The following is a 27,142-nucleotide window of genomic DNA, read 5'->3' as shown; positions in this document are numbered from 1 at the left end:
TCTTTTGACACGAAATGAGATGACAACCCAAACACCTTACCCCGGTTACTTAACTCGACATGTTCTTCTTTTTTTTTTCTTTTACGAATTCGAGACATAGCCAAATCTTTTGACGCGAAATGAGATGACAACTCAAGCACCTCAACTCGGTTACTCAACTTGGCATGTCCCTAATAGATTTATTTCTCTTTTTCTTAAGGCAACTCGGTTAGTGGATTGTTACAAGTTTTGGTTCGTCACCAAATCTTTTGACGCGAAATAAGCTGACATCCCAAGCACCTCACCCTGGTTACTTAATTTGGTCACATTTTCGATCCTTCACTCTTAACAAAGTCATTAACAGATTACTTATTTATTCATTAAAATGAGTATTTTCATTAGGCAAGTTCAAAAGAGCCAACAATTTATACGAAACATTGACTAAGCCATAACATTTTCAATTCTACAAAATATTTATCAATCAAGTAAGCAATAGTTATTCATGATTCACCCGATTATTTAAATAAACTAAGCATAAGAATTAGAGGTTTATTTCCGAAATGAATTAAGGAAAGCGAATTAAGGATTATTTAGAGAAACACATGCAAAAAAGAAATAACATGGCATGTCCCCTTACTTTGTAACACCCTAATCCCGAATACGGAGTACTTGAACACTAAGGCGCTACATCAGGTCACCGGAGCAACCTAGCAAAATTTTCAAATAATTTAAAACATTGAAATACATTTTATATAAGAGAAAATACCATACATGGTTATACTAAAAATAGTAATAAAAGTAGTTATACAAAATATGTGGAGCTCCAATATTATCATATATCAAAATAGTCAAAATAACAAAAATGTTAAATGAGTTATAGACCTACAAAAAAATACAAGTAAGGCCTTAGGAATACAATGCCCACTAATAGATAAGGTACTATACTCTGAATACGTGATGCTAGGAGTCTCTCGTCGATGATGTTTCTCGAACACAAACAAAAGTCTACAAATCTGAACATTAAGACAATTTGAAGGCTGAGCTTTACATGCTCAATGGTACACAACAAATCTACCATACTTCAAGCAATTCATAAATATAAGCATGCAAATCAAATGTATACATAGAAACATGACATGAGTATCGAATAATTAAATCATGAGTCATTAAATCTATATAACCAAATCACTTGCATATCAACATTGTCAAACTTGTTAGATTGCACATGCTACTCAAATAATCGGGTATCCAGATAGTCCCGTGCCACTCTTGGCCGCTAGTCAAATAATCCCGAGTGTCTGTAGGGTTATCCCGAGCACCACTCACTGCCGCTAGTTAGGTTAGAGCCTGAAGGCTGAGCGCAAACAAAGCATTAAATATATAATCACAAAAATACAACCATGGCATTTGAGTCTCATACTCGTTTCAACTTGCTTATCATTCAGCTAAAATATTAACTAATGAGATGTGACAGTCTGCTACATTGACATTCTGACCTTTTCTCATTCAAAAATTAATAACTTTTAATATATAATTCTAAATTGAGCAATGTTTATTTTAAACGAAACTAGACTTCTGCACGATTATAAAGATATAAGGCTCACTTCCTATTTTATCTTATGAAATTTTTGGTGATTTTTTAAAGTCATTGTTAAATCTGTTTTATAAAAATTTCGCTTCTAGATTTTTATGACCTTTCAACACTAAAAAATTCATATCTTTTAAAAAACAAATTGAAATCAATCTCTGTTTGTTCTAAATGAAACTAGACTAACTCATAGTTACAATGATGTATAGATCATTTCTTAATTATTTTTAAAAAATTTATAGAGAATTTTTTAACTTACTGTTCATGTAATAATTTGTTTCTGACAGATTTCACAACTAAGTTTTCAGCTTCATTTTAAATCATCCAAACATGATTTCCACCCAAAGACATATAACATGCATGCATTATCACACAAGCATCATATTTATGATTTATCAAGAAGCATAGAAGAGTTAGAGGGTACCACCTTGATGGAAGAACACCAACAAAGTTTCTTGTCTAGCTTTCCACCACTTTGCCTTTACCCTTAGCTTTAGAAGATTTACCACCCTCTTTAGCTAATAACCATGTAACACACAAGATTTCCCACAAAAAAATAAGAGTTGATTGAATGCAAAAATACATGCTTTAAATAAATAATATATAAAAAGATAGGTAGAGACTTCCTCAAACTCAAACCTTCCCTAACACCGAAAAACCTCTACCTTCATCCTTGATGAACATAGATATTCTTTTTTTTTTCCATGAAACTTTAAAAAAAAGTTAGATCAAGACCCTTACCTTCTTTGAAATTTGGAGGATGAAAAATGGTGAGAACTCACTCAAATCTCTCTCCCTCTAGACGGTTTGCTAAGGGAAATAAATGGAAAGAAGAAAAAAATGAAAAAATAGAAAAAAAAAATAAGGTGATTATAATATAGGGAAAAATGGGGGACAAATCCACTTTATCCCATACCTTAATCTTTCAAACCATCTTTTCCCATTAATTGGGAGAAGACTTTTATTCAAAAATGGTAAAATTACCATATTAGCCATCCATCTTCCCTTTACTTCACATAAGCTTCCCAACATCCTTAATTTCTTATAAAAAGGTCCAAAATCTACCCAAATTAATTTCAACAAAACCCAATCCTAAAATAAATTTATCCATCGCTAACCCAGGTTAACGCTCGAATGTTGACTCGAGAATTTGGGGCCGTTACATACTTAGCCCACAGTGCCCACAATGTGCAAAAAGAATAACAAAAGTTGAGGTAAAGTATATTCCCTGTGTATATTTAATGGTCGAAGGACGGTGGAAGTGATCGCTTTGCAGTATGGTGAGGATGTTTAAGATGTTAGCTTCCATTGTTTCTAAGTAAGCCTCAATGCGATGAAATTGTTCGTCCATAGTGGAAGGGGACTGCTCCTCTTGTTCTATAGTAGCCAGGTCGCATCTTCGTCGAAAGACTTTATTGCTTCGAGCTGTTCATGTACCTAGGGGAACAAAATAAAACGCAGTAGGGGTGCCGGCAAGTAAACCCATAGAATCCAAACAATATTCATCCAAAGGATCCATATTATAAGTATATGTTAGCAAGGAAAAGTCAACCCTGGATGGAAGAATTTTTGTAGCTAAATTTGTAACATAAGGGCCGAGTATGAGAGGTCGACGAGCCTAAATTACAACATGAAAACTACATGCAAACCAATATTGTAAATTGACCCTAAAACTGGAGTGCATGCACCATAAGAAAAATAGTTCTGTCTTAGTCAAGACAGACGTAGAATCATTATAGCCCGAATAATTAAAAGCAAGAAACCTAGGAATGTACCTTAGGGCCCTTTCATGCATTGGTAAAGCTTTAGAGGTCTTAGAATTGTAAAACTGGGATACTGAGTTAGTCAAAATCGAGTAAGCTAAATCGGTATCGAAATTACTAGGTATCTCGAGTAGAGTAATATGGTACGAGTCAGAGTGAACATCGTCTGGGTCAACGAAACTGATAGCTATATTAAATTTAAAAATAGACATAGCAATTGAATGACCAAGCAACTTGAATTTAATTATGTTCGGGATTTCAATAGTCCCAACTGTAGATATATCAAAACAAAACATTACATAAAATTTAAATACGAGTTCATAATATACAACACAATAAATATTTGCATATGATGTCCAATCAATAGTATTGAAATAATTAAACATTGGCTCACAAGTGTTTAGTGTATCAAGAGTAAAGAGGAAAATATATTTACAAACTAGAATCGGCCTATGTTGAATTTTCTCGTATCTTGCACGGTGTTCCAGTGTCGTGAAATTTAGAGACCTTTGAAGTCTCTGTTCTGGCAGCATTGTATAGGTTCGGTCCCGCTGACCGCGCCTATTATTTCTAGGAAGTTGGTACTCATTTTTTACTGGACTGTGCGGTGGACTTGGCATATCAGCAGCTTTAGTACTGCTATTCGGGGTTGACTCTTGCTCTTTATTTGGTTGGTATGATTGTGTACGTTGAGCACGAGCTGTGGCCGACCTTGTTTATCGTAGAGTTGGTTGCTCACTTTGGTTCGACGGTTCAAGATCATCGTGACCTGAAGTGTTAGCTCCGTCTAAACGACCTATAGGAAACGTTAGTAATAGTAAAATAGGTTGTAAAATTGGAACATTATACCTTTTGTCGTTAGAAGTGTCAGGACAAACTTGTGGACTTTCTATTTCAACCAGTGTCGGGCTTCTTTGACGTTGGAGTCGACTCGATCCAGCAACATGCATCGATGGTGGTGGTTCTAGATCTTCATCATCTGGGTTGACGACTGGTGATGCTGAAAATTAGTTTTGACCTAAATTAAGTGAAACGGGAATCTGTCGGCCAACTGGTTTCTAGTGCCAACCATGGTCTATTTTTGGGCTCAAAAATCAATCGACAATGATTGTGTAGACGGTGACGGACAGCTGAAACGATGTTGAGAGAGTTTGTGTAGAGTTTTAATCGGTTCTTTTAAGGTTGGGATGGGGCTTTGAAGGTCAGCGGTAATGGGGAAAAAGAGTGAGGTTTGTTGTTGTAAATGTGGCGGTTAGGTTTTAAGAAGGTGGTGGTTGTTAAAGGTGAAGGTTTGGTGATGGACGAACTCGATCAGTGGTGGTGCACGGAAAATGATACGATGGAGCAGCAGAGATGAGATGAGTGGTGGTGTTTTCGTGAAAAATGGGAGGTTTTAGCTGGTCAAGAAGAGGTGATGGTTACTTGAGCAAGCTCGGCGGTGGAAAGACAACAGCTTTGGCTTGCAAACGATTGTCGGCGGTGACGTAAGACGACGAAAGGGGTTGACGGCGGTGACGTAAGACGGCGAATGGGGTTAACGGCGACAACTTGATGGTCTAATAGTATTAGGGTTTTGTTTGGGGAAAGTGGGTGAAGAAGAAGAAGAGGAAAAAAAAAGAAAAGAAAAAATATGGAGGTTCTAAACGTGGGGTTCTTTTTTTTTCTTCTTCTTTTTTTTCATCATTTTTCTTTTTGGGCTTGGGTTGTTTGGGCTTCTTTTTTCTTTGTTTGGGCTACTTGTGTTCTTGATATTTTAGGTTTGGGTATGAGTTTGTTTACTTGGAAAGAAAATGAATGTTATATTTACAATCATGGATTAAATGAATTTTATTTTTATTTTAATTAAAATATATCTTTCTATGTTTTGAAAAATTAAATTAAAATCTTAAATATAATATTTATATCATATTAATTAATAATAAATATCATGAAGTAAAAATTATCATGATTGAGTACATAAATGTGATGAAATATATTTAACTATAATTATTAACATTTACAAATTAATAAATTTTATAATAATATAAACACACGGAATAAAAAAAATACGAATATACAAAAAATTAAATTAAATTATTATGATAAATTATGCAATTAATACCCTTAAAAAAGTTTGGAGCGAGAAATTGTTTTATGAATATTTCCCACAACATCATTCATGGTTTTTCTATTATTTAATGACATTTCAACAATTTTTTTTCCATGCCATTGACACATAATTTTTGTAATTTTTTTACCTTAAACCTCGAACATCGAACCTCGAATTCTAAACCTAGAACCTTGAACTTGAACAAGAACCTCCAAGCCCAAACCAGAATCCCAAACGCCGAACCCCAAACGGGTTCAATGTTTGAGGTTTAAAGTTTAAGATTTAAAGTTTAGAGTTTTGGATTTGGGATTTAGGTTCTGGGTTCTAGGTTTCAGGTTTGATGTTTAGGGTATAGGGTTCAGAATAAAAAATACAAAAATTATATGCTAATGACATGAAAAAAATTGTTGCATTCCATTAATTAATTGGAAAAGAAACATGGACAATATAGTGAGAAGGACCCATAAAATAATTTCTCGTCTAGAACGAGATAAGACACAAATAAAAATTTTCTTTTAAATTAAAAATATTTCTTTTAGAATTAATTTAAAATCAAAAGGACTCCTAACATTATAACTAAATATCCTAATTAAAGTACTAATAAAAAAATCCTAATTAACCTAATACATTAGATCTAATATCAATTTATAAATAATATAATTTTATACTCCAAATAGTCACGTGGCATGTCTTACTTGTCAAAATTTAATCAAATACTCGAAATTAAATGTTAACTAAAACTTAATAATAACGAAAATCTTTTATCATGGATTAGTACTTTATCTGATTGATACTTTTTACTTAAAAAAATTGCTTTAAAATTTTAATATGATGCGAACCTTGTGTATTGGCTTGATAGTTAAGGTATTTATTGTCTCAGGTGTGATCTGGAATCATGTCGCGTTGTTGTTAGGGTTTTGCTCTCCTCTTATAAATTATCAATTTTTTTTAATATGAAGTAATTAAGAGAACAAGTGTTTATGAAATATGTAAATGTCAAATTTAGGAATCTATGTTTCATTATAACTATTTATATATGTACACACACAAATTTTATAATTAGTCCCTAAGCTGTTAATTGTCATTAACAATGTAACAGTAAGTTGACGTGGCACGGTAAATCATTATTTCAAATAAAAATTTTAGGTTAAGTTATACTATTGATATCCATAATTTTTCGTTTTAAGCAATTTAATTTTTTTCTTTTATATTCTTTTAACTTTTTTTTTCTATTCTCTTTTGCTTCTCTCCCTGATTTCCTCTCTTCTCCATCTCTTTTAACATAATTTTTCAATTTTTTCTATTTGTTAAAACTTTTTTAAGTTTATGAAAAAAGAAAAGGCAAAAGCTGAAACTAAAATAAAACTTATTTTGCATATTCTTACCTCACAATTACAAACCCTCATCATCCATCATCACTTTAACGAACCAATTTGGGTCTCTCAATGACCTAGTCCACAAGCTTGCCTAACTCGAAGACTTCGCCAGTTGTGACTTATGGCAGTCCACCCTCAACAAAGTTTCTCGAGCCCGTTCCATTAACCTCCTAACCAACTCACACGACCACCTATTCTATCTTACCTACAGCATTCTTGCCCTCTTGAAACTATGTTGTTCCGCAGATTCTTCAAACGAGCTCTACACTCTCAGTGACTAAAATAATCACCATACGAAACTTACCATCAACTGTACTTAAACCAGTTTGGTTTCGTGCTCTCTTTCTCTCTTCAGTTCATCCGTGCTCGGCTTTCAATCAAGCTTGCTTGGGAATATCCAAAAATGTTTAGATCAATTTTATCGTTTGCTTAATTTATTCGTCAAAAAAGAAGAAGAGAGAAATGAATAATTTACATGATTCCGTAAAAGTTTGGAAATGGAAAAAAAATATTTTGACTATAAAGAATTCAATTTATGTTTAGATTGTTGGAAAATATAGACATCACATGTATAATAAGGGTAATTACATGTTATTATTTACTATCATAATAGGTTAGCCCAAATTAAAAGTGATCTAATTTGGTTAAAATTTTATTGGGCTTTAATTATTAAATAAAGTATGGGTCAAATATGTATAGATACTCTAGTAATTAAGTTCTTATCAAATTCTAATTAATGATGGGCTAATTAGAATTTGATTAGAACTAATATGCCAAGGTTATAAATATTAGGATTATAAAGAAAGAGCAGATATTCTCTGAATTTCTTGAGTGTTAACTTGAAAGATGGAGTCCCCAAGATCCGGTAAAACTTCAAGGAATTCATGGATTCAAGTACGCTTCCGCATCTAGTTTTGTTCTTGATTTATTCTTGATGATTTGACATGATAGATCCTAGTTTATTCAGTTTTACTTTAGATTTATTTTACAAATCTAACATAGATTCGATTAAGGATATGGGTTTTTTATTTTGATTAGTTAGATCTAATTTTAGTTTCTGATTTAGGTTATATTCAAATCTCGATTTGATTAAGAATGATTGATATCCAATTTTGAGTTAAATTCAATTTAGGAATCATGTGAAAGAAACAAAGACTTGATTTATTTGGTGGGTAAAGATTATGTTTGTATAGTTTTTAAAATAAAAGTATAGGGACTAATTTTAACAAATGGAAAATACAGAAAAACTACATTAAAAGAAATGGAGAAGGGAGGAAAAAAAAGGAAAGTTCAAAGAACATAAAAGAAAAAAAAGTTAAATTGCTCAAAATGAAAAAAAAAGGAACCAATTGTATAATTTAACCTAAAATTTTCATTTGAAATGATGATTTAACGTGCCACGTCAGCTTACCGTTACATCGTTAACGATAATTAACGCTCAGTGACTAAAATGTTACAACATGATAACGTAAGTGACTAAAACGTAACATTTCAAACATAAGTGATTAAAATGTAACTTGAGACAAACAAAAATGACTATTTTAATGGTTTACTCTTTATATATAAAAGGATAAAATGATAATTTAATATAGTGGAGTGGGGCAGGGCAAATAATTACCATAATCACTATTCAAAAGAAAAATCTACCTCGCCCCGCATCTACTTAAAAAAAAATATTCTATTTGAAATGAATCGATTCAGAATATATTGAATGGTTCGAGTTTTACTATTCCTAAATATAAAAAAATAGTATAAAGGTTTATCTAAATAAGCGATTATAGTTTGAGAAATTTTTTTTAATATATAAAGATAAAATATAAATTATATTAAAATTGAAATGTATAATAATATTAAAAATAAAGTTTTAATTCATATGATAAAGAAAATATTTCATAAATGATGGCGTGGAAAGTTGAAATTTTAACATTTGTAACTTAAAAAAAAAGCATTTGTAACTTTTTTTATTGATTTTTTATATGAAAAGGAAGAAGCTATGTGCATAATAATATATGTTATTTTAGTAATTTCATTGATGAATTGATATTAAGTTAACCTGTGAATTAATTTAGTCGCACATTTAAATAATAGCAATATAGATTTTTTTTTTAAATTCATTCTATGAACCAGACCATATAATTTAGGATTCTAAGATAAATTATTGGTGGCCGATGTTGTTTCAGTAACGACAGTCACCATCATCTGTCTATCATAACTTGTTAAGATAACAAAGATACTCATAAAATAAATCTACAAATTAAAAAGAGAGAAGACACGTAGAGTAAATGAGGAGAAAAGAGATAGAGAGATTTAGTGGGACTGAATGGAAAAAAAGAGATAGAGAAGACAAATCTTGACGTGGTGGAAGTTATCAGTTCGAGCTTGGTTATTTCTAAACCTAATGTGAGTTTTTCTATTTTGCCTTGCCCCCGTCGTGATCGAATAATAATAGATAAGAGGCTCGTGAGGTTGATGTGAGGGGTAGAGATGACTATATTTTTGGGAGCAAACTCCAGACGAATATGAAGCATATGAATACAAGTTATACCTTGAAATAAAAGATAATTCCGAACTGACTTTATCTACAAATAAGGAAGCTATAAGTGGGCAGTAACCAACTCGAAGATTAACGTGTTGCTAAACAAAAATGTAAGAGAAGAAACAAACGACTTAAAAAATAAAAATTTTAGAGTTTTTTTATTTAAATTATTATTACAAATCAATTGAACACCTACGGATGGATTAGAAAGCTTTTGTATTTAAAAAGTAATAAATATATGTATGCCGGGCCATTCCTTGGGACTTGAAAGGTGGTAAGATTTTCTTATTTTTTTTTCTATTTTCCTCCAAATTTTTTTGATTATTGACGTCCATAAATTTGTCCCAAAATTTTATCAAATAAAGGAAAAAAAATTTCCCAAAATCAAGTGGGGTCGAATGGCCAACTAAATTCTGGAATCTGGATCCGCTTCTCTTTGCCTTTTGCTTTTCTATGTTTTTCAGCCCGTGTTAGGCGCCTCCTTCTCCACCAGCTTCAAATCCTTTTTGTTTCTATCCTCTCTTTCCTCCACCATTTTTTCACCAATATACAAAACACCCTCTGCAAAAGCATCAAACTTTATGTTCTAACAATCTTTAAGGTTTTGGTCTCTTTCACCTTCTCTTATGTTCCTGTCTTTTGGGTTTTATTCCTTTTTTAATTGTTTCTTTCTTTATGTGTAAGATCTGCTTATCAACTTTTATTATTATTATTATTTTGTATTTTTTTTATTAATGTTTCTTATATGTCGTTTTAATAGTTCAATAAATAATAGATTTTTGTTTCTTCTGAATACTTGAGTTTTTGACACCCTTTGCTATTGCATATATGTTAGATTGTTACTTCAATTGGATTTTTTTTTTGGCTTTATTACAAAGGTTCTCTTTTCCTTTTCCAGTTCTTTTGAAAAGGGTACTTTTTTCATGTTTGCGTTGGACCTTTGCAGTATGATTTGTGTTACACTTGTGTGCTTTTATATTTGTCTCATAATGAAAGGTCATTGTTTGTGCAATTTCATAACTCTTAGCAACCAGATTTGCCTTTTCAATTAATGGTCACTTTATTCATTTTCTTCCAAAGATGCTGAAGGTTTTATTATGTAGGATTAGGCTATTGTTCTCATTTGAAATGAATGAAAATCATTTTATCTTATGATCTACTTTATCTGTTTAATTACATCTTATGATCTTTTATATTCAAATCTATTGGTAAAAAGTAGCATTAGTTTACTTATTCATTTTGCATACATTTATATTTTAATATGTGTTTACTTGATGCATACAAGGTTGCCTCTTTCAATGGCTATAGCTATATTTCATAATAGGTTAGCCTCAAAGGCATCTGTAGGTAGAAATTCTCCTTTTTTATGAAGGGGAAAAAATTGGCTTCTAACGTAAATTTGTTCACTTTAAGCATGACCTAAGTAATCTCCTTATAGATCTGTAGATGGTGGCAAGAGTACTGTCACATTGCGTAGTATAGTCATTGAGGTTTGGAAAGGTATTTTATAAAAAAATCTAATGAGAGGAACTTTTTCTGCAGAAGGTAAGGGGAGTTTTCGTCTAAATTTTTACCAAACTTCCCTTTTGATGCAAAAAATGGGCTTCACTTTATGTTCTTCTTCTGAACTCTCATATCCAAGTTTAGAGAGTTTGAAGAATGCAAAGGCAAATCCAGTGGCATCTAAATCTTTCACAAGGGCTGGTGGTTACATAAAAAAGCATTATTTTCTATCATCATATTCTGATGCTAGAAAATTGGTGATATCAAGCCATCTAGTTCCTGGCCATTTAGAGGGATCATTCATGGGAAAGAAACGGCAAATGGAGCCAAGAAAGAAGCTGGAATTTGTGAGGACATTGTTAATTGATAACTATGATAGTTACACATACAACATTTATCAGGAGCTAAGTGTAATTAATGGCGGTGAGTTCTCTGTCTCCATCTCCTTCCTACTTGTGTATGCCTTTGCATGTGCATATATTTATAGCAATTACTTATATATTTCTTACTTAAATTCTTTTCAAATAGATTGGTTGCATTTATGATAACTTTAAATTTAAATACATAAGGATATGTAGTATTGAATTCTATGGAAATATGTTTCTGTTTTTACATCAAGAAACCTATGGAGTTCTCCTTATGAACCCTAGTGAGGTATACATGACAGTTATGTGATAAAGATGTTTTCGGGCATATGATACATTGTTTAGTCTCCATTTCGAGATTTCAAAACATTGATTTCATACTCCAAAACAAATGGTGGATCTGGGCATTATGATCTAAAATGGTTTTCGAATGTTCATTGATGTATTAAGTTACAACTTCATCTGAATTCTCAATTTCTTTTATGCTACTTCTTCATTTGGGTAAAGAGTTCCCCCTATAACCTGAAAGCTTTTCTATTAGTTTTCTGCACTTTGCATGGTGGAATAAATTCTTGTTACTAAAGAAGAACTAAATATTAACTTGGTGGAAGTTGTCTGACATCTTTCCTTATGGTCTGTAATTTTGTCAGTGCCACCCGTAGTTGTGCGAAATGATGAGCTGACATGGAAAGACATTTACCGCCTCTTGTATGAGGACGGTGCTTTTGATAATATTGTTATATCGCCTGGACCTGGTTCTCCAACATGCCCTGCAGATATAGGTAAGACTGTTAGAAGTAGGATTCAACTTACATGGCGGGTTAAAGGAATAGAGAATCAGGGCTTTGAGTTATTACGATCAGTAGTAGTTTAAATTGTGATATACTTCTATATGTGCCTTCTCACCAAAATCCTATGCTTTTTGAAGTAATATAATGCAGTCAAATAGTTTTTGACTTAAATCAGCGAAGTTGATATTACCTCCTCAATCCAAAAGAGTGGTGTTGAAGAATGCAATCTATTTGGGGTTCTCAGATTATGACCATGTCTAATAAACCACGTTGAAATTTACAGGAGTGTGTCGCCAGCTTCTGTTAGAGTGCTGGGATATCCCTATTTTGGGTGTTTGCCTTGGGCATCAGGTATTTCCTTTCCATGCTTTTATTACAATTTTAATGAGAAAATGTTATAGCTTCTTCACTACAATGTTATGCTTGAATTTTCCATCTTATGTCATCATTTCAGTTCAGTTATTCAATCTTAATGGACTTAAAATTGAGCTGCCTCATGATTTTATTTTTCATTATACAATCTGTGTTTTGCAATTTTCTTTGCTGGACTTCAAAGTTTTTGGTCAACATGCTGTTTTATGTTGAAAAACATCTATGAGGATTCTATTTGCACTATTAAGTTCTAGGTGTCCGGATCGGGTTCCACTCTTTCACACTCTTTTACTGGGAACTGTTTGTCCATATTTAATTGAAAGTCGATCTGGCAGGCTCTAGGTTATGCACATGATGCTCAAATTATCCATGCATCTGAGCCAATCCATGGACGCTTGAGGTATCATGATATATCATTACAAGTTTCTTTTATTTTCTTGATGTTCAGATGATAAACCAATCTCACTAAATGGCAGTATTTTTACAAGTATGAAATAATGGATTTCAAATTATTTTGTTCTTCTTTTCCTTTGCATTTATTTGTTCCTTGTTGTGTACAGTGAAATTGAGCACAACGGCTGCAATCTATTTGCTAATATACCGTCTGGCAGAAATTCAAGGTTCAAGGTCAGGCTTCTCTTATATTGAGCTTGAATGTGAAAACAATGGTCTCCCCATTTCTGTAAAAGCTCCTTGTATGTTTCTGCACAGTTATGTGGTATCATTTGTTATTTTGGCATCTCTTTTGATGGGATAAACATGTGGAGGACTATAGTTGTGTTAACTGCTGTCATATTAAACAGTCACTATGATGCAGTGATTGTGTCATTTTGAACCTGTTGGTTGTTCTTTTTTACAGGTTGTTCGATATCATTCACTTGTTATAGATGCAGAATCTCTCCCAAAAGATCTCATACCTATAGCTTGGACTGCTTCCGATGACACACTTTCTTTCCTTGAGACCCAGAAGTTTGATGCCATCCCCGATGCTTATGAGAGTGAAAGACAGAAAGCAAACTTTGACTCTTTTTCAGCAAAAAATGGAAGTTATTGGGGTCATGTTAACGGAACAAAAAGTAGAAAAGTTGTAATGGGCATTAGGCATGCTACTTGGCCTCATTATGGCGTGCAGGTAAGCTCCAAGATTATCTCGTTTTAAACTTCGCTTCTATATTTCCCTTTATCTGTATTTCTTTAGCCATTCTCTTGACTTTTATAATTTTACTTCAGTTTCATCCCGAAAGTGTTGCTACAACTTACGGGAGACAGATATTCAAGAACTTCAGAGAAATAACCAAGGATTATTGGTTACAAACGAGTTCGTCATTCAGCAGTGACAGAAATATCCATTATACTGGTAAAATGAAACTCCTTTAGAAATATAACTTTTGTACTACTTGTGTTGTTGACTTGCTTTCTATCCTTAATGAAAAAAAAAAAGAACTTTCTATCCCACACTCCCTTTCTCTTGTCAACCATAGAGGTATGGGAGATATTCTATTTTGGCTGTTCAGACTTTGGAGATGCTCATTTCATTAAAATAATAACTTGGATTATAATCTGTATGATATTAAACATGGTGTTCTTATGGGGTAAAAGGTGGTTTAGTATAGCTGAAAATGATTTGACCTGCCTCTTTCCATTTGTCTGAATACTTTTTAGACAATTTGAAATTACATATTGTTATTTGACCGAGACCTCTGCTTTAGCTGCTGCTTTTTATCTTCTGCTTTGCCTAGGGAGATGCATATGCTTCTCTGAGCAGTAAACTTGTTTTAGCGTCCATGCAGGTACCCCATGCTACTGGACTTTTTGGAGCTGTTCATAGGCAATCAGTAAAAAAGGCAGATTTCCGAGTTAATGGAGAAGCTTGTAGCAGTGGGCAATTTATGCGAGGTGCAAATCAGCGAAATTTAGGATTTTTTGATATGGTAAATATTTTGCCTCCGAGCTTAGGTGCTAAATTTCTAAGGTTGAAATGGAGGAAGTTCGGTCACTTGGCAAGTGAAGTCGGTGGAGCAAGAAACATATTTACCGAACTTTTTGGGAAAAATAAGGCTGAAAACACTTTTTGGTTGGACAGTTCATCAACAGAGAAGGTTGGTTTATTGCTCAGTGAAATCCCTTGCATATGGAACATTGCAATTTTCAATCATTTATTCATTTTATTTATATGTTTTAGTTATTTTGATCCTGCTATTTATATGGAATTCTCTTTCTAGTGCATTTATTTGACATAGAGTTGTAATGCAACGTGCGTTTATACTATGTAAACCGTATGTGTGAATTAGCAAGTTGTGGAGTTCATCATTGACATTTATGATTTGCTGTTGAAATCTAGACCAAATTAATGTTTTGGCTATTCATGTCGTGCTTGACCAAGATGGAACTTCTGGCTGACATAAAAGAATGCATAAAATTTATTCTACTGCATAATCTTCTGAGATTAATGTCATAGATTCTTTTCAATCATAGTCAAAATTTTTAGTAAGAATGCATTTTGAATTGTTTGATCTAAGTTTCAATTATCATTTGCATAAGCAAAAGGCTTAGTAGTCTGTTTAGAAGCAACTAGCCTGAAGCCAATGTTTCCATGGTCCTTATATAGGGATATTTATTGTGATGGATATCCTCTTTTAGTGATCCTAATTTTTCCCTGTGACATTCAGGGAAGAGCACGGTTTTCGTTCATGGGGGGTAAAGGTGGAGATCTTTGGAAGCAATTAACTTTCAGACTGTCTGAAGAAAGGTTTGAACGTAATCTATTCCTGTTATCTCTCAATCGATATAGTCAAATTTTCTTTTTGTCTTCATAAGTATTTTTGAGGTTCCAAATTAGGTGATTTTTCTTTATGCTTTTACCCAGGCCTATTTATGTGATTACTTGCTTGACGATCGATATTCATTAGTTGTTTTGAGTATCATATGGTAGTTAAACAGTTCATTCCTTTTGTAGTGATACAGCTGGTGAACGCGGAGGTCATTTATTGATTGAAGATAACAAAGGCTTTACTTGCAGCAAAATTCTGGAAGAAGGTTTTTTTGAATATTTGAACAAGGTATTTATGAATCTTGATGGATGTATTAGTCATTCCTAGTCAGCACATCAGATAACGTCGATAAAAGTTGTGAGAATATAATAGAAATTTGAAGACGCTATCTATGTTGCTCCAACTCTTCATTTTCTTAAGGTACCCGTATAATACATTGTGTCCAACACCTATCTGGACATAGCTGTGGAAATATGACTCTCCTAGGACCTCCAAATACATGGATAAACTTAGAAAGATCTGAAAATACCTGTGTCAGAATTTATCCCATGGTATTTTGGTTATCAAATAGACTTCATGTTAGCTTTAGGTTTGGATGCTTCGAGTGTATATCTCTCCGGGTGACTGTACAAACTTGTTTATGAAAAATAAAAATACTCTGTCCAAGCCTATAATAGTAATGTGTTGATTGTGTATCTTCCAATCATACTGAAAATGATGTTTGGTTTTCATGCTAATTTATATGATTAAACAGTTTGAATTTATGGTAACTCTTCATGTAACAGGAGCTTCTGTCACTGTATCACGAGGAAAAAGATTATGAAGGCCTGCCATTTGACTTCTATGGTGGATTTATCGGTTATATAGGGTATGTTGTTTGTACAAATGTTGATTTCTTTCGTTTTTTCTGCTTCTGAAACGAAAATAAAAGGTTCTTTGAGCTTGATAGAATCGTATTTTATCTCTAGCTGTAATTTTATTGGATTTCCCTTGTGTATCCACTTCCTTGTTCCAACACAACCAACAGTTCATTGACTCTCGGTGGATTGGAAACGGTGTTATCATGCTGTAATGTGAATTTTTCTCGCTTTACATGAATTTGCTCCTATTGCAGGTATAATCTTAAAGTAGAATGTGGCGCAGCATCTAATGCTCACAAATCCACAACTCCAGATGCTTGCTTTTTCTTTGCCGATAACCTTGTAGTTATTGATCATCATACCAATGATGTTTATGTATTGTCCTTACAAGAAGGAAATACAACTAAGACCCAATGGCTGGATGATACCGAAAAGAAGCTTGTCAGCTTGAAAGGTTCAGCAACAAGACAATTACATGAGCGGATTTCAAAACCTGTGGCAAACTCTCCACGTGAAGCAGGTTTTCTTTCTGAGAAATCCCAAAAGCAATACGTGAGTGATGTTGAGAAATGTCTGGAGTACATTAAAGATGGAGAAAGCTATGAGCTCTGCCTCACAACTCAGTTCAGAAAATTCATTGGGGAAGTAGATCCTTTGAGACTTTATCTTCATCTTAGAGAGAAAAATCCAGCTCCCTATGCTTCATGGCTAAATTTTTCAAAGGAAAATTTATGCATATGCTCTTCTTCGCCTGAGAGGTTCTTGCAACTAGATAGAAATGGTATACTTGAAGCCAAGCCAATTAAGGGAACCATTGCTCGTGGTACAACACCGGAGAAAGATGAACGGCTCAAGTTACAATTGCAGTATAGGTAATTTGATCTATTCTAGCTACACAAAAGTTATTGTTGGGTTTTTCTTTTCCTGATTTTGCTCAATACCTTTTAGTTGAAAAATGATATTTTAGTTACACAGTCAAAAGAAAAAGGAATCCATGGTCAAGAGGAGGTATGCTTGCAATTATTTCTTATGTAGAAGAAATGAGTCTCAATATTGTTTTACTTAAGAGTACTGATGGATTTTCTGATGGTGTGGGGCTTGTGGCCTATCATCTGAAATTGGTTTAGTGAAAAATTGTACAATGGCCTCTTATTTTACATGCTACTCGTGCTTATCAGTGTTATGGTTGTTGCCTTGTTCATATAGAAAAAGTATAAGGTGGAAATTTATCATAGAAAGGTGAATACTTGAAACCATTCCCTGGAAGAACCTTGCATCCAGTATTGTTTTATGTAATTGCAGGTGGTAGAAAGGATTGACCCTAGTCGATATGCAATTTTCATTGATGCATTTATATTTGAAGGAAATCTTTTGGATTGGAGAGTAACATTGCAATTTGAAGTTATATATTCACATTTGAGGCCTTGTAGCGTATTTATTAGTATGCATTTGGTTAATCACATATGTTAAAATCAATTATCTGAAGTTATATATTCACCGGATTCCGACCTGTTAAACTAAAATTGAAAGCATGATGGATTAAAACCTTAATTTTTTTCCATGTTATACTTAATTTCATTTGAGGTTTAACTAATTCTCTCTCTCTCTCTCTGCAGTGAAAAGGATCAGGCTGAAAATTTAATGATTGTCGATCTTCTGAGGAATGACCTTGGTCGTGTCTGTGAACCGGGCACCGTTCATGTGCCACATCTCATGGAGGTGGAATCTTACGCAACTGTTCATACTATGGTGAGTACAATCCGGGGGAAAAAGCAGTCAAATGTTAGCGCTGTTGATTGCGTTAAGGCAGCATTTCCTGGCGGTTCAATGACGGGGGCCCCGAAGTTGAGATCAATGGAACTTTTAGATTCCATCGAGAGCTGCTCCCGTGGTATATACTCAGGCTCCATTGGATTCTTTTCCTATAATCAGACATTTGATCTTAATATCGTGATAAGAACAGTTGTCATACATGAAAATGAAGCAACTATAGGTGCAGGAGGGGCCATCGTTGCCCTATCAGATCCGGAAAAGGAGTATGAGGAAATGGTACTTAAAACGCGTGCTCCAGCCAATGCTGTGATGGAATTTTAATCGCGGTTATTTGTCAGCTGAATCAAATACGAACATTCTTTGCCGTTAATTTTTGCTGTGTTGAATTATTGTCACAGGAAAATACGCCATAATCTGCAGAAAATGCAGCAATACATTGTTAGTTTAGCTTACCATGTTATCCCTCATTTATTTCTGCCAAAAATCAAACAAAAAACTATTTGGTTCAAACAATGATGTTCTGAACTTCTGTACTATAAATTGATTGGAAATAGAAATTTATGAGTTTATAATTTTTTATATATTTCACTTCGTGCTCAATATGATTTTTTTTCCACATCAAACAAACAATTTTTGTTTTTACTCAAATGTTTGACATGAAAAATAAAATATAATGGTTCAGATATCGGTCTTTATAATATTTATAGACTATAAATTTTATAAAAAAATAAAAATTTCACATTAAAATAAATTTTAATTTTTTGATACCATCCATAAATTCTCTCAGACCTATAAACTATCTCGATAGTGTGTTTCAATATAATCAAATTCACCTCTTTCAATTTCCTTAAATCCATCAAAATATGAATTTTTTCTCTAATCATTTAAAATTATATTTTTATTTAAACTAAAAAGGACCCCTAAAGGTTAGGTGAACGTGTTAGTTCAAAATAAATAAATGAATAAATAAATAACCCTCCAAGAGTCACAAAATCCAACAACCCAAACTCACCAACCCTCCATTCTCAAAATCCTCCTCCTACCAAATCTTACATTTTTATTAGCGCAATCTCTTCTTCATCTCTTTCAAGCTCTACCCACTTTTTGTTTTCTAAGTTTTCAAAGCTTTCATGGCTTCTTCCATTACATCCAAGCCTTTCCTTGGAGCTACTAAACCCAATTCTTCTCTTTCTCCTGATCTTCAAAGACTTTCTTTTTCCTCTCTTCGCATCTCAATCAAACCAAGAACCCACAAAAAGCTTCGTAAGTTTTGTTATTTGAGCTTCAAATTTTAATTGGGGTTTCTGCATTTTTCTTTAAAGAAACTTTTTTGTTTTTAACTTTGATTCTCAATGTGGATATTGGGTTTTGCAGTTGTCGCTGTTGGAATTAGCTGTTTATTGATATATGCGAATTAGAAGCAAATTTTAGTTTTTTTTTTGCAGGATTATTACTTTCTATTTGATTAGGTAGTTATTAACTTCAAATTTGTGTGTTTTGTTGTAATTTGTATGTATTTTATGCCTAAATTGTAGTACATTATGGTTTGAGCGATCACTGATAAAACTTTGCCATCAGGTTAATACAGTGTTAGGTGTTATTTTATGCTTTTTTTATAGAACCCTTATTGTCGTCATGCTAAAATCACATTTGAGGATGTCTTTGGTGTCGCAGTGATGTACTTTTATTATGATTAATAGTCACGACTCTGAAGTGTTGACTTAATCGATATTTGTGTCAGCATTGAAATCTGTTTATGCATGACGAAAGTTCGATATTAGATTCAGATGTTTATAGCAGCTATAGGTGTTGTTATGTTCATGTTTTGACCAGGGAGTGAACTTTTGTGATCAGTATACACAATAGGCTGAGAGACATGCACTAATCTATAGTGTTACATGCTAGTTTACTTGATTTGATTAGAGTTTTTATCATTAAGATTGATGGTAACATATTTCCACTAGGCTGGGACATCTTGGGGTGTCTGTAAATTACATTGAAATGCTATTTTTGTTTGATCATAAGTATGTTACCCAGACTCAGGTGTGAGTGTCGGGTAGGGGTATTTGTCCGACATGGGAACGCACTTCATTACCATGTTTGACTATGTATCGGACATAAGTACTCTAGGGAAAAATGAAGAGTCCTGGTACCATATCACAACTATAAGACTCTCTTCACCTGTGTAATTATGTTCTATTACCTGTGGGATTCTTCTGTGCTTGCATAAACTTTTTGTGAATCATTGGAGTTACCAGGAATTCTACCAATGAAATTACTATGTTGAGGATGTAGTTTCTTGATGTGCTAATGAAACTTAAATTGTATGTTTGTTAGAAATTAAACAATGTTAGTGTATCAACTTAAATTGTATGTTTGTTAGAAATTAAACAATGTTAGTGTATCTTTGCAGCACCTGTAATATTCTTAGAAATAGTTTCTCCAAAATAATACCCCCACCACTCCCCCAGTTGAGCTTCTAAAGTCTGACAAACTGTACTGCCTAACAGAGATACAAGCAGCTGGGAGCACATTTGGAAATTATTTCCGTGTTACAACTTTTGGAGAATCTCATGGAGGTGGTGTTGGTTGTATAGTTGATGGATGTCCTCCTAGGATTCCTCTCTCAGAAGCTGATTTGCAAGGTGATCTTGATCGAAGGTACTTGATTTTGAAAACTTAGCGTTATCTCATTCATTCTTTTGCTTGCCTTTAGAGAAGGTTTGTGCATCCTCGTGGTAGTACTGTGGGATTCATATTCATTGCACATTGATCTAGTGGTAGTGCTTGTGAACAGGATTGGCCTATTAACGATAGAACACTGTACTATAACTTACTTTTAATCATATAATTTCTCATCTCTTTGATGCAAGTTTCTTTGTTCTTTTGGATTAATAGTCAACATATTTCTGCAGGAGGCCAGGTCAGAGCCGAATTACTACCCCAAGGAAAGAGACAGACACATGCCGAATATATTCTGGAGTTTCCGAAGGTTAAAATGTTCTTTTCCACTGGATCTTCCAAATTTCTAGTGTTATCTTCAGCCATCATTGTTGTTGTTTCATATCACTGTTCATATTTTGTGTTTAAATAAACTTTTCATGAAAAACTGCAGGAGTGACTACTGGAACACCAATCCATGTACTTGTACCAAATACTGATCAGAGAGGACATGTGAGTATTATATGTTATTGGGTCTATAATAGGAAAACTAATATGAGGTTGAACAATTGTTTGGTTGGTCTTTTGATTTCTGGCATAGGGTTCAAAATGGGTGCACTCTATTTTGAATCACCATTTAGAACTAATCTATTTAAAACCCTTCAAGGCTCAGTTTGTAATTCTAGAGGTGATATTACTAGACAGGGAATGAGTGCTCATCAATGAATCAAATGATGCACAGCTATATAAGTAGTGTAGTTAGATAATGTGAAAATATGTACTACTTTGGAGTACAATCTAGTGAATCCCCTTTCAGCTAAGAATCATGACTTTAATATGTCAGAAATTTCTAGGAAAGCATACATATAATATGACAAACATTTGCTCAATTTTGGCTTCATTCTTTGTTCTTATGGGACTAGAAGGATTCATTGATGATGCCATTCTACTTTCAGGATTACAAGGAAATGTCAATAGCTTATAGGCCATCTCATGCTGATGCCACTTATGACATGAAATATGGTGTCAGGGCAGTGCAGGTAATGCCCTTTATTATCAACCCAATATTTCAATTTCTTCCATTGTTTTATAAGAGAAGTAGAGTTGTTTGGACGCAATCATCTGAATTGGACTTGTAATTGAAGGGTGGTGGCAGATCATCCGCCAGAGAAACCATTGGAAGAGTTGCCTCTGGAGCTATTGCTAAGAAAATTCTCAAGCTGTTTTCAGGAACTGAGGTATGTCTTCAGCTGGTCAGATTGAACTTTTTATCCTTTAATCTTGTTTTATATGGTTGTAATTCACTATTCTTTTCTCTGAAGTTATGATAATATTTGTACTTGGTAGTCATTAGGGTTTTGGTTAATTTGTTTGGGCTTCAAAACAATTAATCTATGATTTTACTAACAAACAAAAAAATGATAACTGTTATCCTGACATGATGTGTTTCTCATTGAAAACATCTGTCTTGTGTTGAATGGATGAATAAATTCAGTACAACATAGTGTTAAGTCTTTAACTATGTTTCAAGCTTCAATGGATAGGGGTGTGGATTCTAGTTCTCTTACGAAATTGTGTGTCTTTTATTTTTGGGTTTCTTCGTAATGTCTATCTTGTCTTTTAGGTTCTTGCCTATGTCTCTCAAGTTCACCAGGTTGTTCTTCCAGATGGCTCAGTTGACCATGACACTGTAACTCTTGATCAGGTTTAAACTCTTCTCAGTTATTTAAGTCTTGATCTAAAACAAGTTGTTGTTGGTTACTAGAGACTTTTCCTCAATTTCTAAAATGTATTTATCTTGAGATATATTACGCATTTTGGTCAACTTTCGCTCACAATTTGTCTAGATTGTTGACTTCCTTTCATTTCAGACCAATTTATTGTAGCCATTATCTAACTATTTTCGACTACATGTTGTCAGATAGAGAGCAATATTGTGAGGTGCCCAAATCCTGATTATGCTGAGAAAATGATCGCTGCTATTGATGCTGTGCGGACAAGAGGAAATTCTATTGGCGGAGTTGTCACATGCATAGTGAGGAATGCTCCACGCGTATGTACATTCTGTCTCTCTCATACGCACATGTTTAGACTGAAAATTTAGGTAGCCCTTGATCTTAAAATGATGGAAATGCTTTAGTTGTACCATCCAAATTCTCCTGGAAGTTTTCTATAGAACTGAAAATCTATATTCTTCCATGTCAGGGGCTTGGTTCACCAGTTTTTGATAAGCTTGAAGCAGAGCTTGCTAAGGCTGTAATGTCACTACCTGCAACCAAAGGCTTTGAATTTGGGAGTGGATTTGCAGGTTAAGAAATTTTTGTACTTTCGTGGTACTACTGTTCATTTATCTAAATCTTTTTTTAATTGAGTTGGTAAATGGTCTGTGTGGTAATTTTTCAGCTTAGTTGCATTGTAAGTTTGTTCTAAATGCTGTCCAATAAAACCCCTTGCAGGTACTTTCTTGACCGGTAGTGAACATAATGATGAGTTCTATACTGATGAACATGGAAGAATAAGGACAAGAACAAATCGCTCCGGTGGGATACAGGTGTTTATTTTATTTGTTATCTTTCTTGATTTGACTCTCAGTAGTTGCCCACGTCCAACACCAATGTCCAACACATATCTGGACATGGTATGGGGATATGACCTATTGAATACATGGAAAAGCATTGAGAAAAATTAAGATATTCATTTTGGATACATACTCGTGTCTTACACACACCATAGTTCGGGTGACTTAGTTTGTTGTTATCTCTGTCTGTCTTGGTAGCAATACTCTATTGGTATGCCGATAACCAATGCAGCAAATACAAACTGATTTGTTTTTATTCTCCAACTTCTTAGTTCTTGGCTAAATTCATTAGTTCTGACACAAATTATGTGATTGTAATGTTGACTTACAGGGTGGAATATCCAATGGGGAAATTATAAATATGAGAGTAGCTTTCAAGCCAACAGCTACAATTGGTGTAAGTTTAATTTTCTTTGCCTGCTTATTTGTTTCCTACATTGTATGACTAGTATGATTTGTGTTATAAATCTTTATATCATATAATTTGTTTTTATTGTCTAAACTCTGTTTGGATTTGTAAAGAGTGCGTTATGAACTTTCCAAGGTTGTCATAAAATAGTCTTGAAGTTTCTGCTGCTCTTTGTGTTAACTCTTAAGTGAACGGGGTTTATCTTTGGCGCTAGGCTGTTGTTTTTGAGAACTAGTAGTCTGGAGTCCATTTGATAATGATGTTTGATTTATATCTGAAAACAAAAAGAGAAAACTTAGAAAATTTTGGATATATCCATGTCAGATACATACCTATAGTCATACCAGCGCCCGAGTTAAAATATAGCTGCTACTTATGTTTAAATTAATCACATTTTTGTGTTCAAATTAGGTAACAGTTGTCCTATTTTTGTTTACAGTATTCTTTTCACAGTTTTTGGTTCTTAGTTCAGTTAAAAATTGGTGTGGCTTTTGTGATATTTTCTGCAGAAGAAACAGCACACGGTGACTCGAGAAAAACAAGAGATAGAACTACTAGCCCGTGGTCGTCATGATCCTTGTGTTGTCCCTCGAGGTATTTCTTTTGGATGATAGTTTTCCGTCCTCCTTTACCTTCTTTCGTAGATTAGTATCTATACATTTTCCTTTTGCAACTGCCATTTTCGAAGGCAACTAAATTCCTTGAGAACTAGGACTAACATCTTACATCGATTGGAAAATCATGTTAAACCATTTGATATTGTCCTTCATTTCCAAACAATATCTACAAATAGCTATGATATTAATCTCAGTTAGGATTTTAATGAATCTGTGGTGTTGATTTGGGTGATGCAGCGGTGCCGATGGTTGAAGCGATGGTAGCGTTGGTGCTTGTGGACCAATTAATGGCACAATATGCACAATGTAACCTTTTCCCTATCAATTCAGAGTTACAAGAACCGTTGAACTTGGAACCGGCAAATATATAGACTTGAATGGTTGCAGAACCGGCAACATCGGCCCTTGCTTTCATCAACTTGAATTTTCTTAAATACTCCATTTTTCATGAGAATGTTGTGGTTTTAATGTTTTTGTCAACACCTAGTGGAAGAGTTTGTTGCCATTTCTTTGTAATAAAAATTCTATTATAAATATAGGAGATTGCTTTATTATTTCCACTTAGCTTGTAAACCAATAATAAATAATTGTTGAAGAATCATGAAATATTTTCACTCGGGGCTGTTTTCTATTAGGCAGTGTCAAATGACACTATATTTTAAAGATTATAATTAATGTATTTTTTCAACTTTTAATTGATTTTCTACTCTTTATCTTTTACTTATTTTGTTTCTCGAGAGTGTACAATGAAGGGTAATAAGTAGATATGGTAATACTAGACACCATAACATTATTAAAACAACACATAGCAACCATAATGATAACAATGAGAAATAAAATGTGTTTTTAGCTCATGATATAATTATTTGTTCATGCTATAATCATGGACTGAAAAATAAAAAGAAAAACGGCTTGAACATGGATTCCGCAAAATCAAAACCTAAATTTCTATTACAAACATCATGTAACGTTAGGATGGTTTGTAATTTTGGATTTTTTAAATCAATAACATCAACTTCTATTTTGCATCAAACCAAGAGAATGATCGAGTGTTGTGCTTTTTATCATAAAAAGTTCTCATTATAATCGTCACTTAAAATGATTTAAATATACGATATTTTAAACATCAATATGATAAAATATATGAAATGACGTGTGTTTGTAATTGCTTATAATTACATATTTATAATATAGTAGGGTAATTATTACAATTAGTAATTTTGTTAAACTAAAAGTATTTAGAGTCAATTATTTGCTATAATTCTTAGAAGAGGTTAAGAATTGCGTGAAGTGATTAGTGATAATAATTTCCAACCTTTTTTATTTTTATAAGATGTAATTATAGTCAAAAAAATTTTAAAGATTAAAACCATTTATAATTATACCATCTTATAATTACTCTTTTGTTCTTTGACATTGAAAAACTCAGGCCCAAAATGATCGACAGAAAACTTGGGCTTGGCACTACAAGCCCAATGATAATTGGTACAAATCATTTTATACATTTTATAAGCGAATTACATAGTTTCTATAGAAAATAATTACTCAATAACTTCAAAAAGAATTAATTAATCTATTAATAAAGATATACTAATGAAATATGTTTAAAGGTTAAAAGAAGCGAAAATTTAAATATAAGACTAAAATAACTTTTTTTTCTTATAAAGTTGGAGGATTAATTAAGTCATTATACCTTTATTTAATATTAATTTATCATTAAATTATTGTTTGGTAACATTTAGCAACTAGCATTAGAGAAAATTGATGAGATAGTTATCCAAATTACTGGATGAGATCTCATTTATTATTTTTAATGTTAAAATGTCCTTAAAATTATTGAATGTTTAAAAAATTAAAATAAATTTATTACTTTTTAATTTCTAAATCGAATTCACTCAATTAATGAAATGTATGTCTATTCAAAAAAATTTTTACATGATTCAAATTTTAAATATATGAAATTTAAAACTATATAATCGACTTTCAAACTCAAATTTTCCATGATTTCCAAAATACAGATCAAATAATTATCTTTTTAAAAGAATTGGTTATAGGTGTACGATCACACCTAGACAAATGATTGGTAGCTGACTCTTTTCTTTTTATTTAAACAAAAACTAATGTATTTTCCGAATCAAACTTTTCCATATCTTTATCCAATATCGTCTAACTAATTTTGGTTAAAAATGATTTTGAAAATTTAGCGACTCTACTGAAGACATTTCTTACAAATCAAGGGTAAAGTTCAATTTGCATTGGTTCAGTTGATATTTCATTATGATACCACCATTTTTTGAATTTTCTTTTTCATTAATGCATCATATAATTTTTTTTTTCATGTTTTTACGAAACAAAAACAAAACTTTTTACTTGTGCTTTTCTACTATTTTAGTAAATAATTGGATTTTTTATTCACACATTGAGTTCTATACCCAGGTTCCACATAGGTATAAAGAACTATATCCCTCGAATTATCTTTTACCAACTTTAATAAATTTTCATAAAAATAATTGGAGTACTCTTCTAAAACCCAAACCACATATAATCAACCATTTGAGCTCACTCTATCAAAGCCGTGACCAACCTTTTTCTATTAGTGGTCACCAAAATAAGTGTTCATCCTCACATTTTGTTGTTTACTTTCTGATTAATTGTCTATTTTTTTTATATTTTTAATTATGTGTGATTACCTACTAACTTGGTTATTTTTTTTCTTTCTCATTATCTTTTGTGGATGCATCATTTACATGCTAAATCCTTGAAAGGTGTTGACTTACGATTGGTTGTCAATATAAAAAGCTTTTATTATGGGAATAGTGGCAAAGAGTGACAAGGCTTTTGAATAAAAATAAAAGGTTGTACATTAGGGTTTACTGTTTCCTATAAACATCAATACTTTATGTAATCAAAGTTTAATAATTAATTAATCTTGTTTTTAATGGGATCAAGTCTCAATCAACACCTTCTATACCTGTACAGTTTCACACTTTTGGGGTAGTGTTTTCACATGTATCTAATATAATATATGTTTTTAGTCACGTTGTTTGAATGATGAGTGAAATTTCATGTAGTAGGGAGTAGAATTGTGGATAAGCGGGTTATTCGGTTTGG

At 32.9% G+C, this 27,142-nt stretch overlaps 2 protein-coding genes across 3 annotated transcripts; both read left to right on the top strand.

Annotated features, from left to right (window-relative positions):
- Nucleotides 1-9,705: 9,705 nt before the first annotated feature.
- LOC121207735 (aminodeoxychorismate synthase, chloroplastic) lies at nucleotides 9,706-18,347 on the top strand. 2 transcript variants are annotated; one of them, XM_041078103.1, is made up of 14 exons: nucleotides 9,706-9,932; nucleotides 10,874-11,257; nucleotides 11,850-11,981; nucleotides 12,274-12,341; nucleotides 12,698-12,762; nucleotides 12,923-12,989; nucleotides 13,222-13,494; nucleotides 13,593-13,719; nucleotides 14,142-14,461; nucleotides 15,032-15,111; nucleotides 15,319-15,421; nucleotides 15,919-16,001; nucleotides 16,248-16,865; nucleotides 17,610-18,347. In XM_041078103.1, the coding sequence occupies exons 2-14, from the start codon at nucleotides 10,921-10,923 to the stop codon at nucleotides 18,085-18,087; spliced, it is 2,751 nt and encodes a 916-aa protein (XP_040934037.1). In that variant the 5' UTR covers nucleotides 9,706-9,932; nucleotides 10,874-10,920; the 3' UTR covers nucleotides 18,088-18,347. The 2 variants fall into 2 exon arrangements, with proteins under 2 accessions (XP_040934037.1, XP_040934036.1); XM_041078102.1 differs by having other exon boundaries at nucleotides 9,707-9,932; nucleotides 10,877-11,257.
- Nucleotides 18,348-18,592: 245 nt separating this feature from the next.
- LOC121207734 (chorismate synthase, chloroplastic) lies at nucleotides 18,593-24,726 on the top strand. Its single transcript, XM_041078101.1, has 13 exons — nucleotides 18,593-19,029; nucleotides 20,277-20,427; nucleotides 20,682-20,758; nucleotides 20,882-20,940; nucleotides 21,384-21,467; nucleotides 21,573-21,665; nucleotides 22,052-22,132; nucleotides 22,349-22,480; nucleotides 22,633-22,735; nucleotides 22,884-22,978; nucleotides 23,337-23,402; nucleotides 23,924-24,008; nucleotides 24,269-24,726. Exons 1-13 carry the CDS (start codon nucleotides 18,897-18,899, stop codon nucleotides 24,400-24,402), a joined length of 1,293 nt encoding a protein of 430 aa, XP_040934035.1. The 5' UTR covers nucleotides 18,593-18,896; the 3' UTR covers nucleotides 24,403-24,726.
- Nucleotides 24,727-27,142: the final 2,416 nt, after the last annotated feature.

This window comes from Gossypium hirsutum, chromosome A10 (genome assembly GCF_007990345.1).
Source record: "Gossypium hirsutum isolate 1008001.06 chromosome A10, Gossypium_hirsutum_v2.1, whole genome shotgun sequence".
NCBI lineage: Eukaryota > Viridiplantae > Streptophyta > Magnoliopsida > Malvales > Malvaceae > Gossypium > Gossypium hirsutum.
The sequence above is the reverse complement of the archived record's forward strand: the minus strand, read 5'-3'. Positions and strand labels throughout refer to the sequence as shown.

Bases quoted from the DNA above. Each gene is read 5' to 3' on its own strand.
- LOC121207735 (XM_041078103.1), top strand. From the start codon at position 10,921: ATGCAAAAAATGGGCTTCACTTTATGTTCTTCTTCTGAACTCTCATAT. The intron at 14,462-15,031 runs GTTGGTTTATTG...TGTGACATTCAG, and splicing joins ACAGTTCATCAACAGAGAAG to GGAAGAGCACGGTTTTCGTT. The intron at 15,112-15,318 runs GTTTGAACGTAA...TTCCTTTTGTAG, and splicing joins TTCAGACTGTCTGAAGAAAG to TGATACAGCTGGTGAACGCG.
- LOC121207734 (XM_041078101.1), top strand. From the start codon at position 18,897: ATGGCTTCTTCCATTACATCCAAGCCTTTCCTTGGAGCTACTAAACCC. The intron at 21,666-22,051 runs GTATGTCTTCAG...CTTGTCTTTTAG, and splicing joins AGCTGTTTTCAGGAACTGAG to GTTCTTGCCTATGTCTCTCA. The intron at 24,009-24,268 runs GTATTTCTTTTG...TGGGTGATGCAG, and splicing joins TCCTTGTGTTGTCCCTCGAG to CGGTGCCGATGGTTGAAGCG.